Genomic DNA, 13793 nt, shown 5'->3' with positions numbered 1-13793 from the left:
ATTTTTTTTGGGCTACTTCGACCATCGAATGGGCTACTTCGACCTTCGACTACGACTTCGACTTGAAGGATTCTAACTAAAAATCTTTCGACTATTCGACCATTCGATAGTCAAAGTACTGTCTCTTTAAGAAAAAACTTCGACCCCCTAGTTCGCCATCTAAAACCTACCGAACCCAATGTTAGGAAGGTCCCCATAGGCTTGCCTAAGTTTTTTTGGTCGAATGATAATCCTTCGATCGTTGGATTAAAATCATTGGAATTGTTAGATTCGAAGGATTTAACCGTTCGATCGAACTATTTGCGCTAAAATCCTTCGACTTCGATATTCGAAGTCGAAGGATTTTAATTCCCAGTCGAATATCGAGGGTTAATTAACCCTAGATATTCGACCCATGGTGAATTTGCCCCTTAATGTCTCTCATGGTACATAATTATTTCTGGCCATAAACACAGATACAAATATATGCAAAAGACTTGTGTCTATTAGGATATCATTATATTACAAACTCCATTCTGTACACTTTAACAATCAATCTGTAACATCCATGTAACAGATCCAGTTACAGAATGAATTATAAAAAAAAAACGTGGACAGAATATAAAACTAGTGCATGCCAAGCTAGATTTTAATGACAAAATAATGTTTGTGAAAGAAAGCAAAATTTTACAGTACAGGATTTATTCTATCAACAACATGAAAACTGTGAAGCAATACTGTCAGTCACTTTACTGAACCAATAAGAACAAAGCTTATTGCCATATCACAAACAAGATGAATCGTTGCCAACTGTGCTCCACACGACAATGGCAAAACAGCAGGAATGCCCTTAACCAAAATGGCCACACAAGCAGGTTACTACAATAAGAATAACCATATAATCTAAAATGATCATATTTATGCTTTGTATGCTTTTCTTTCTTTAGAATCATTATCAGTGCAGCATTATATTTCTCAGCCATTTCTAAGAACTTCTAGTTAAGAAGCTGTAATGTTTAACAGCAGTCCTTTTAGGAAATCATTGTTCTTTGTTCATGTTTATTGCTATGCAGCACAGGGAACATTAGAGGGCATCTCTATTACAGGCCAGATAGAATCCTATGCATTAGGGACGAAGCAGCTGTGTGGAGCAGATTTGGCAACTTTTCATCTTGTTTGTTATAGGGCAGTAAGCTTTGTTCTTATTGGTTCAGTATAATGACAGTATTGACAGTATTGTTTCACATTGCTTTGTGAGTTCATTTTGTTGATAGAATTAATACTGTACTATAAAATCTTGATTTCTGCTACAAATATCTATTTTGACATTAAAATCTAGCTTGTCATGCGCTAGTTAGTTACACCATTATATATTCTGTCCACGTTTTAATAATTCATTCTGTAAGTAAATTTACACATAACTGGATCTGTTACATGGATGTTATACATTTCTGAGACAGATTGCTTGTTAGAGTGTACAGAATGGAGTTTGGAATATAATGATATTGTTTTCTGCACAAACCAGATACTTTTCTCATCGTTTAATAGACATAAGTCTTTTGTATATATTTTTTCTGTGTATATGGTCAGAAATACTTATGTACCACGAGAGACATTAATTCTCTGTACTAGGGATAGTTTTGCATACAGAATGTATTTGGGACAAACGGCACCCCATAGAAATCTAGCACAATTTTGTATGTAGTATAATGTCGTTCATTGTGTATACTGTATATATTTTTACTTTTCAACTGAGGCCCAGAACCCACCCCTCCCATTCTTAATTCCCTTGTACTTTTTATCTTTTTTATCTGTGTAGCTCTGCCTTTTCTCGCTCTATGTAATAATGTGTATAAAGAACCAATGCACCAGAGAGAACAGCCAGAGTGATCCGAATTTTAGCAGCTTGCAGTGACTTTTCCGAAACAGGCAGATGTTCAGCAAGATCTGACTGACTTATCTCTCCTAACCTCTATTTATCCTTAATATGCAGGCAAGTGTATTTACAAGGAAATTCCACATTTTATTCTTATGCATGAAGCCATCACAGCACCTCTCAAAAAGTCCATCCAGATGCTGAAAGGAAACAATGGAAGGAACATGTGCCACTGTGCTTAAAGCTGATACAGCAGGAATATTGTTTTCGTTTCACAAATTACAACATTTGCTTCCGTGCATAATAAGAAGTTATATGAACTTCCTGCCTGCTTTAGACAAAAAAATAACATTAGCATGATGAAATTATTCTATGATAATTTGTTAATTATTTAATGTGAAAATAATTATTATTCAAATGACATCATTGGACATTATATTTAATAATACAATAATATTTGGTATAAGCTATTTGTGGCAATTGGCAGTCAAGTCAAAAAAATTGGCAAGATTTCTAGCAGATTTGCTGGTAGCCTAAATAAGTACCAAAAAAGTTACAGATTGCAACAGATAACACTGAAATTAACTGCAACGCCAGTTATAGCAAAACAAAATTGTCACATCATACAAACATGAGAGCAGCAAAAATTTTGATGCAAGAACATTGCAAATAATATGGCATTAATGGGCAATGACATTTTTTATGAACTTTATAAACTTATTAAGAGGACATTATAGTTGTCTGTGTAAAGTTGTAGGAAGTAAAAAGTTCAAAAGTAAAATTGCTTCCTCTTCAGGGACATAATTACAGATGGTTCTGGGGATGGTGCAGATAGTGGAATTACACCTGAGCCCTAGGCCCTAATTACATCTTGAACAATAGCAAAAAAGACTATTGGAATGAGAAGCTTCCACTGTGCAATTCCTAGTTCTGCACAGATCAAGGAGACATAAATTATATAGCACCACAATGTAGAAGTAGTAGTAACTGTAAAAGTAGTAAATATGGCATGAAAACTCTTTTGAAGACATTGGCAATGTCAAATAATTCTCCATGAGACGGAAGTTGCACATGGAAGTTGCACACCATATAATGGTTAAAGGTGTGATTCACCTTTCAGTTAAGTTTTAATATGTTATAGAATACAATAACACTGTAATGGAGCAAACTTAGTTTTTTTGTTGTTGTTGTTAATGTTTATTAACTTTTCTGGCCAGTAATCCATGTAAATAACTATGTGTATAATATATGTATATAGCTTGTATATGTTTGTGTTAAAAGTGGAAACTTTGCAGCAGTATTAGCCCAAACTGAGGGCTACTTTTTTTGAATCATGTAAATGGTGCTAAAACAATTTCATATTGGAAGCTGTGTTTGCTACATGGGAATACAAAAGTCTGTGAATGGAAAACTTTGCTTTCATAAGTAACATTTAATTGTACAAAGTTTCATGAAGCACCTAGAGCTCTCAGAGAAGCCACCTCCTAAAGGGGTGAGCAGCCTCTCTTAAAAGAAAAGTAACAAAAAAAGACTGTTATAGTTTATATAAACAAGCTGCTGTGTAGCCAATGGAGGAAGCCATACAAACACAAGACAAATAGTAGATAACTTGAGTTATAGCATTGCATTGTATACTACAGAGTTTGTCTGTTATCAGCTGTGTAACCTGTGACTTTTCTCCTTTTTCAGCTATGAATAGCTGCCCCCACAGCTACCCAGCAGTTTGTTTATATAAACTATAGTAGAGTTACTGAAGCAAACAAACCAGTTTTACCAGTGCAGGCAAACAGTGCATTATATTAATTAATTATATTAATTAATTTAATACACTTTCATTTGTTGGTTTTACTGTTCTTTTAATGAATATTTATAGGGTAGATGCTGGTCACCTGGTGGCAGCATAGAGCAGTTTGGAAGCTATAAAAGGCTGCAGACTGTATTCATTGGGCATTCTATATTAAGCCTTTGAAAGAGGCAGTTCTGGAGCTTCAGATGTGTGCTTGCAGGGTTACTGCTGACCCCCTGCTGGTGAAAGTGTTTACTGCACCATTGCAAATACATTGTTTTCTGCATTTTCTTAAAAATAAAGCACAAATTTCCCACTGAAGATCTGCCTGGCTACTGAACTTACACACGCCCAGTGACAAACATCAATAAGATATTTGCAAAAAAACAAATTCTCCCTGCTGTTTGGCTGCTAATAGTTACTAAGAGACATTTTTACCTTACTCCATTTGATTGTGTGATTTAGTAAGGCAAAGAATATTATTGTGTATAAAATTAAAAATAGAAATTACATTTATTTAGGAATATAGGCTGGCGTAATGACAGCAAATCGGCAAATTTATTTGCCGTTGGTGAAACACGGAAATCCGCCGCAAATTCGCACCTGCCGAATAAATATTAGTAACCTATAGCAACCAATCTGATTAGCATTTGTCCGCCAGCTACAGGTAGAACAACAAAAGTATATATAAATATATAAATATATGTAGAAAAACGCTTGCACTCAAATCCAGTCTTGGAGATACTGTGGGTGCTCGGTCAAAGCTTCAGCATACAATCATTCGATAAGGACCCGCACTCCAATGTTTCGTGAAAAAAGTTTTTTTATTATTTTAACTTGTGCATCCAACGTTTCGGCCCATGCCTGGGCCTTTATCAAGGATAAAATACAAGTGTTAGTGAGTGCATTTTTATACACATGGCCCTACCCAAACAGGGCGCTTAGTCATGACGTCATACATGTGCGACAAATCTCATTAGAATAATTGGTTCAGTGAACATAATAGATTAAAATGTGACATGTAGTTAGCATTCTCACCACAAGATGCCACCACCGAGTGGAATATGTGTGCATTCATAAAACAATCCATACAGCTGAGATTCCTTCCATGTATACCCTGCAAAAACATACAAAGTATATATTGTGATGTTGACTGTTGCGACAGATACACAATAAAGGCATTATATCTTAAACACTGTGTCATTTTTTTACTGACTACAAAAACGATACATTCGAAACCTTGTTGCCTATTTACTAAAGTATCCTATGTTCGCTCATCGTGAAAGCAAGGATGTTAGAAGTTTCAATTCAGAAAGCAGCTCAACACCAGTTGGCCATTTAACCCTTTTGGTGCCACACAGTCCAATTCGTAGGTCCAGTAGGCTTCCCTCTGGAGTAAAGCCTTATCAAAATCACCTCCCCTCGCTCTTTCTGGGACATGCTCTATCGGCATGCAACGGAACGCTGCAGGGCTATGCTTAGCCTCTGCCCAGTGCTTCGCCACTAGTTGTTGCGATATATCTTGTTTCTTGCCCTTACTTTTGTCATCCCTGTCAGGATCCAATGCTGCCCTTATGCTGGCTCGATGCATCCCAATCCTCTCTTTTAATTGACGTATCGTCTTCCCACAATACAGGAGACCACACGGGCACTTAATGATATAAATTACCATTGTAGTGGTACACGTCATGCGATGTTTAATAGCGTATTTTTTACCAGTATGGGGGTGGGTGAAACTAGAACCCAAAATCAGACTGCTGCACATTATGCAACCGGTACATTTGAACACACCTGGTCGTGATGTTAAGAAATGCTGTCGCTGGTACTCGATGTATTTGGATACCGGATCCGCAGAGCTCAAATTCTCTTTTAGACTCCGGCCTCTTTTGTAGCTGAATTTAGGTCTCGTGGGGAGCTTTTTGGTAAGTCCCCCATCACTTTGTACCAGGGGCCAATGCCTTAGTACACACTTACGTCTATAGTCAGCTGCTACATCATACCGACTAACATAATACATATCATCAGTGTGTTTTTTATTATTGGACTTCTCGTCCGTTCTCTCGAGAAGCATTTCCTCCCTGTCGAGTTCTAGGGCCCATTGCATTGTATCATAAACCAATTTATCAGGGTATCCTCTCGCTAGGAATTTTTTTGACATCTCCATCAGATCTTCTTTTCTTTTTTGCCAATCACTATCGATACGGACTACCCTTAGCATCTGGGACTTTGGTAAGGAGTCCAAGAGGTGCCTCGGGTGGTTACTGTGGTAATGCAATACAGTATTTCTATCTGTGGGCTTCACAAAGATACATGAATTTAACCTGTTTTCATCCTTGTATATTTTAACATCGAGAAATTCGATATTGTCTCTATGGTATTTAAGGGTAAATCTGACTGGACTATTCTCATTATTAAGTCTTGCGACAAAATTTTCCAAGCTCTCAGCCGTACCTAACCATAGAAAAAAGACATCATCGATGTAGCGCCGATAAAAGGCGCCAAACTGTCTGAATATCGGGTCACTCAATATCTTTTCTTGTTCATACACAAACATATAAGCATTTGCATACATTGGAGCCACTTTTGAACCCATCGCTGTCCCAGTGCGCTGTAAATAAAACTGTTTTTCAAACTTGAAGTAATTTTTGAACAAAATGAACCTCAATAGGGACAGCGTGAATTCAATTGGTGGGCCTGTATACAACTGATTGTCAGTAATCAATCGCCTCACAGCCTCTATACCTGCTTCATGTGGGATGCAGGTATAGAGACTCTGAACATCCATAGTAACCAAGATCATGTCAGATACCGGTAAATCTATACTCCGCAAAAGTTTAAGAAAATCGTTGGTGTCTCTGAGATAACTCCCAATTTCTTGTACACATGGCTGTAGCAGTGTGTCTACAAATTCAGCAATGCCCTCATTCAGGGACCCATTTGACGAAATTATAGGTCTCCCTGGTGGCTTAGACAAACTTTTATGTATTTTGGGCAGAGTATACATTACCGGTCTGACAGGGTGTTTAGGCAAAAAATAGTTGAATATTTCCTTGGTCACCCACCCATTGGTCAATGCCGTGCTCAAAATGTCATTTAGCTCATTGTGAAATTTGTCCGTGGGATCAAAAGTCAATTTGCCATAGTTGGTCTCATCCTCCAATTGTGTAAGTATCTCTTGTCTGTAATAGCTGTAATCAAGGACGACGACCGCCCCTCCCTTATCAGCTTTCTTGATAATTATTGAATTATTATTCTTAAGAGACCGTATGGCTTCTCTTTCCACTGCTGACAAATTGCCACGCCATTTACTTTTTTTCTTATACCAGGTGGCCATATCGGTATCAAGCATCCGATTGAAGGTCTTTATCGAGGGGTTAATGCTAATGGGGTCATAGCTGCTCTTTAACTTGAATCTATCGTGGACAAAGTCAATATCGTTGCCAGCCCCCCCAGAGGTAGCTTCCAATGTGCCAATAGAGCCTTCAGTGGTACACCCTTTACTAGTTCCAAAACGCTCTTTCAAGCGCAATTGCCTGGAAAATTTAAAATTATCGACAATTGAATGAAAAGGAATGTCACTCACCGAAGGCACGAATCCCAAACCCTTCTGCAGCAGCATCGTTTCCTCTGGATTCAGACTGTAGGCCGACAGGTTGAAGATCAGGTTTTCTTCTTCGGCTTTGCCTGTTGCCCCTGTGACCGCGTCTTGACGGATCCGCCTCCTCCTGCTCCTGCGGGTGGCCTTCCTGGGTCTCTGCTGGCGTGTGGGCGATCGCCTAAAAAAGCCGCTTGCAGCCGTGGGGATTCAGTGGCACTCACTTCCCCTTCGCTATCCGATGCACCACTCGCAGATCTGTACCCCGGGGACCTCCGATCGCGCCACTCCGGTCTTCTCCTCCTTGGATTCGCCGCGCCTCCCTGCTGCCACCGGTAAATTGAGGCCTCTTTATAATCTTGAATAACTTTAAGGCGCTTAGAGTTTTTAAACGCCAATAGATCCGCCTTGTACTTGCCGGTCTGCTCCTCTAGCCGCACCACCCAATCGGTTTCACGGTCTGTTTGCAGGATTATCTTGTTTGCTGACTCGAAGCTGGCTAGATCCGTCTTCACTACCTTGAGTTCGCGCCCGACCTCTTCAATAACCAGCAGCATGAGATCCAGGGAGCAGCGGTCGAGTATCTGACACCATCTTTTGCCAAATTCAGGATTTGTTCGTCCCAGGGTAGGTGTATTGTTAATCCTAAAACCCCTGGGGATTCTTTTCTCTCTATAATAATCTGAGAGGGACACTCCGTGTAGATGTAATTCGATTTCTTTTTTCTTCAAGCGCAAAAGCTCGTGATAGATCTCTTTTGCACCCAATTTGCCAAAAGTCTCTTCATAAGATTCTGGGAACAAAATATTTTCTATGTCCACAGCAGTAAAGTTTTCACGATGTAAAGTAGCAGAGTTTTGGCTGCCGCCATCCATATTCAATAAAGTCAAAGAGGTAAGAAATGCTGGGGTGCAGGGCGTAAAGTTCAGGGAATATTCTTCACCTTGTTACATATGTAGAAAAACGCTTGCACTCAAATCCAGTCTTGGAGATACTGTGGGTGCTCGGTCAAAGCTTCAGCATACAATCATTCGATAAGGACCCGCACTCCAATGTTTCGTGAAAAAAGTTTTTTTATTATTTTAACTTGTGCATCCAACGTTTCGGCCCATGCCTGGGCCTTTATCAAGGATAAAATACAAGTGTTAGTGAGTGCATTTTTATACACATGGCCCTACCCAAACAGGGCGCTTAGTCATGACGTCATACATGTGCGACAAATCTCATTAGAATAATTGGTTCAGTGAACATAATAGATTAAAATGTGACATGTAGTTAGAATGCTGTATGTTTGCCCATCTCTAACTTAGTTCCCCACTACCCCATCCATTATGAATGCTTACATGTCATGTTGTGCACAGTATGCTACTTGGGGATAGTTGCTATTATAAAAATGCTGTTTTTCAGATAAAGGATCTTTGTCTGAGTTTAATACAGGGAGTTACAAAGACCCGACTTACATACAACTCACACATACAGACGGGGGCTATTACAGTAACATACTATGGTTTGACTTTTATTAGAATTTATCTTTAATAAACCACCTGCCCCAATCCCCTATGGTGTGTGTTGTCTACTGCAGAGCACAGAAATGTAAAGATAAATATGCACAGAAAGGTAAAAATAAATACTATGTTAGACAGACATCTGTCTAAGTTGCATTTAATAATGTATATGTTTCAACTTACATATAAATTCAACTTAAGAACAAACCTACAGTCCCTATCTCGTACGTAACCCGTGGACTGCCTGTACTGCCGAAAATTTATGAAAAGGGCTATGAGGTCCACCAACATTATTGTTGTCTAGAGTCACTGCCCTAAATCAACGAAGCACAAATTGTGCCTGCAATGTTATTTGATTATGTTAATTTAAAAATGTTAAATGCTTTTAGCAGATGATTTTCCTTGCAGGTGCTGTCTGTTAGCAGTATACTGGATTGGCAGATGGATGTGGCCATTGTATGACTTGCACCAAATCAAAGATTTGAGTTGGGAGTGTGCTGACAAGAGCATTTATGAGCTGTGAACAGTACAGGGCTTTAGGGGGTGTGAACAATAGAGATGTTACAGGTGTGAACAATGAGGGGTGAGGGCGTGGGCCAGATGCAACCTGCAGGCCGCTAGTTGGACAGCATTGTTCTAGAATATTACTGATAGGGGTTAATGTATTCAAATTAAAGATTGTCATTTTGTATCATTCTATTGTTAGAGAAAATCACAGCAAAAAAATGTGACTTTGAATATATGCTAGTTAGAAATTTAAAACTCAAGTTTGGACCAGCACACAATGGGTAGAGGAAGGTGTCAGGGACTGCGTGGAAAGGACTTTGGTGGTAAAAGGTACTTCCAGGTATTGAGCTTCCTACCTGGGATTGGCACTTCCCAAGATGTTATAACGGTCCTCCCTTTATTATGGTCAGTGGCATTCTGTTCAGCCTCTGGATGGTCATGTGCTTTCCTTGTCAGGTCTTACAACTGTTTGTAAACACTTGTGATCCCTTTCTATTTGTATATATTTCTTATGTTGGGGTTTTGGTGTTGTATTTTGTCAAGGCACTTGGTATATAATTATTATATCATATTATATATTATTATATCATTTGGTACAAGTTCATATGTTTATGTTACATGCCCCTATGACTGTGATGGCTATCATTTGGGTATTGATAGTTCAATATTGGCATGGCAAGGGCTTATTGATATCCCCTATTTCTGATTTGTTAAAGGGGTTGTTCACCTGCAAAAAATTTTTTAGTTCAGTTGGTTTCAGATAGTTCATCAGATAAAACCTTTTTCTAATTACTTTCTATTTTCTATTTGAGACCATTTTTCTAATAATGCAGTATAAAGTTTTATTTTTCATCTTCTTAAGCAGCTGGGAGTGGGGTCGCCGACACTGTTTTAAATTGCTACATTTGTTATCTTTTGTCCCTGCTGAGCAGAATCCCTGAGTTTCATTAAAGGCAGGTGTTCACTGCAAAATGTTGTTGAAAAATAAATCTGCGCAATTACATAATGACATCCAAAAAGCAGAAATTGGTATAAAACATAGCAATGAATGCACAGTGTTTTCAGTAATGGAGAAAACAAAAATAGGTCCCTTTTGTTTCCAGTGATGTCACTCATTGGTTACTTGGAATTCCCCAATGTTTTATTCTATGATCCGCAGATTTATGTGTGGGTCACTGTTGGCTTCTGTATCTGAGTCTCTGCTCTGTATAACTAGAACTGAGTCCAAGCAGAAAAGATAAAAGGTTTTGTTGTGTGTAGTCACTCTTCTGTTACTTGCTGTTTGCTACTCCCAGGTGAACTGCGGTTCAGATAAGTGTAACTATGGTAATCCCAGTGAAATATTGTGTGTATATATATATATATATATATATATATATATATATATATATATATATATATATATATATATATATATATATATATATATATGTATCAATTTTATGATCATAACTTTGTAACAAAATAACCCCTGTTTTGGGTACATATGCAATAGCATTTATTATACTTATATATATATACTTTAAAGCCTTTAGAGTGCTCCCACAACCCCCCTGTTTTGATATTATATATATATATGTATATATATATATATATATATATATATATATATATATATATATATATATATATATATATTACATTTTATTACAGAGTTTATGGAAAAATTGTCCCCAATACACATCTAAAGTAAAAAAAAACAGCAACTTTCTATACTTGTAGTTTTCTTACAGCTAGGAATATTTTATACAATACTTAAAATGAGTAACTGATAAGTAAAATTGACTTTTTTTAGTGGGAACATATTCTACACCCTGCTGCTTTAAATTTGCACCACTGTCTTTTGGAAGGATTCAAAGCTACTACACTACGAGCAGCTTGTGTTCTAATCCTGCCATTATGTAAGTACAAGGTATGTATGTATGTATAACTTTATTTGTTAAGCGCTGTTAAGGAGCCGCAGCGCTGTACAGTACATAAAAGTACAATATATATATATATATATATATATATATATATATATATATATATATATATATATATAGCTATAGATATATATATTTAGAAAAAAAGACCACACTCACAGGACTTGATTTGTGAAAAAATAGGCCCAACACTCAGCCCAATGTATACAGAAGCACCATTTTCTATGTCATGTCTTCAGTATTTAAGAAGCTCTTATTCTGATATATGCCACTACATTCCTCTCAAGTTAAAAAGCCCTAGCAAAGCCAAGAAACTAAGTAATTGTATTTGCATCTTGACTGATTTTAAAATGGAAACACAACACAAGCATTAGCAGTGTTAAGGAGAGGAAGTTTTACTTCCTGTTTTGTTACTTCCTGTTGTTAGCTTTCTCATATTATTAACTATGACTGACCTGATTCCTGGTGCAATTTTACAGAGGTAAAGGGAAATACTGTACAGAGGTATATAAAATTAAAAGCATGTACAGTACAGAGTGTGCAGCCTGACAATACCGCCGGGACAAAAGTATTTAATGCAACATACTGTAATGTACATACTCTTAATTTGTATCTGACATTTAGGGAAACCACTAGGTTTTTCTGGGGATGGCATTTCTCCCCCCAAATGCTTGTTATTCACTGGTACAGACCCCTTACATTCCTGTTTTAATATTGCTTAAGAAATTAGATTGCTCTATAGTTCCATTGTGTCAGCAACCATATTTCCAGCACTTCTTAGTGAACTTTGGTACTACTTACTGTACTGCTTTATATCAGATATTTTTTGGCAAAAAAATAATTTCTCCAGGTATTTTGTTACTAGGAATGACATCAATTGCTTAAACAGATGCAATGGCTACTTTTCTTATGAGTGAGATCTAGTTTAGGGTGACTGAAGACTTAAAAGCAAAACTGAATAAGAAGACAGTGGAGTGAGATAGAGCAGATGCATTGTTGGCAAAAAACACAAAGTCTTGCAAATGACCATGGTATGATGAATTAGCTCTTAATTCTTAATAACTGTGAGACAACCATCCAGTAGAATACTTAGCATCAAAGCTTACTTGAATGCCCTCTGTTTAAATCCACATGCAATAGAACAGAGGCAATCACACTGACATTATAGCACCCTACAACAACTGCAGCAGAGTTAGTCAGTGAACACAGATGAGTATCCCACTGTGTAGTTCATCACATTGAAAGAGGGGTTCTTTGCAAGTATGACTACTAGGAAATTAAATCTTTTCTACTTTATGTAATTCAGCATTGGCAATCATTAATGACAAATACGGTAAGAAGATATAATGTATGCAGACACTCTATGCTCGTTATTTGATCTAATTGTTCACTCATCTGCTCTTCACAGTTTTATTACTAAGAATGGAAAAGTCTGCACCAACCCAAATGACAGCTGGGTCATTGATTACAAAAACCATCTGGACAGACAATCTGGTTAAAGAATTTACAATGTCACGTTGTTCAGTCTTCTAATCGCTAATGTGGTGGCCTTGCCAGTTTTGTTTGTTGGAAGGGATCCCAAAGTCTCTTCCAGAAACACTAACATATACCTCATCCTTCTTTATTAAACTTAAAGAACTGTTTTCCTTGAAAGACTTTACTGTGAGTATCACTGAGGGGATTATTATATACTGAACATAAAGTGATATGGCAGAGAATACTGATACTAGTTTTACAATACATCTTCAGGTGAAAATATTCAGAAGAGTATTTACATCTTCACTTTATATTTGATAATATTTTTAAGTACTTAAGTCCCAGTAGGTATTGGATCTTTTAACCAGAAAACTTAGAAGTATGGTAATGCCTTTTACTATAGTGACCTATTAGAAGGAATAATTATTCTTATTTTAATTTAATTTAATGTTTCTCCTTAAAAAAAATAAGGTATATATACCAGCAAATAAAATAATTTAAATATTTGGAATATTATTACAGAATTTCTGTGAGTGTAGAATTTGTGTATTCTCTTGCATCAAGTTTCCATTTTATTTAACCATATTTCTTTAAGAATACAGCCCTGAAGTTGCTTGACCCCAGCTCCAACAATATATTATACCTTAAAAACTAGTGTTCTTATGCTGGGGAGAATAGAATTCTCAATGGTGAATTTTTGTGCATGTATAATTGTTTTTCACGAACTTCTATAGAAAACTAGGGGGCACTGTGGGACAGCATTACTGCAGGGTTCAGATCCCCATTAATCTACTGGAGGGATCTTTTGGACAAATACATTTGGGTGGGCCACCTATTGACCATGTAGATGCCTTAAGCCTTGGATGCTAGGTTGGGGAAAAGGGGGATAATATCATTTATTTTTATAGTATAAATAGAAGTTAAGAGATCTTTAAAAAAAACTATTAGGACACTTGCTGTTCTCCCTAAGCTCAAGTTACAACCTTCTTGATTGCAGACATGATATATATATTTTTTATTTGTTAAAACAAATCAGAGCTTACACTTTAGGAATAGAGACAAAAACAACCAAGCCACTGCCATTTTACAAAATGATATATGTATTTTTAGGAGATTTCATAACCAATTCATAAACTTCTGAATC

The 13793-nt window shown here is 37.1% G+C and overlaps 1 protein-coding gene across 1 annotated transcript; it reads left to right on the top strand.

Annotated features, from left to right (window-relative positions):
• Positions 1-9525: 9525 nt before the first annotated feature.
• Positions 9526-12672, top strand: LOC121400787 (C-C motif chemokine 5-like). The gene is made up of 4 exons (XM_041584739.1): positions 9526-9588; positions 10493-10574; positions 11044-11149; positions 12582-12672. The coding sequence occupies exons 1-4, from the start codon at positions 9526-9528 to the stop codon at positions 12670-12672; spliced, it is 342 nt and encodes a 113-aa protein (XP_041440673.1).
• The last annotated feature ends 1121 nt before the right edge of the window (positions 12673-13793 follow it).

Source organism: Xenopus laevis, chromosome 2S, assembly GCF_017654675.1.
Source record: "Xenopus laevis strain J_2021 chromosome 2S, Xenopus_laevis_v10.1, whole genome shotgun sequence".
In the NCBI taxonomy this organism is placed as follows: Eukaryota; Metazoa; Chordata; class Amphibia; order Anura; family Pipidae; genus Xenopus; species Xenopus laevis.
The sequence above is the reverse complement of the archived record's forward strand: the minus strand, read 5'-3'. Positions and strand labels throughout refer to the sequence as shown.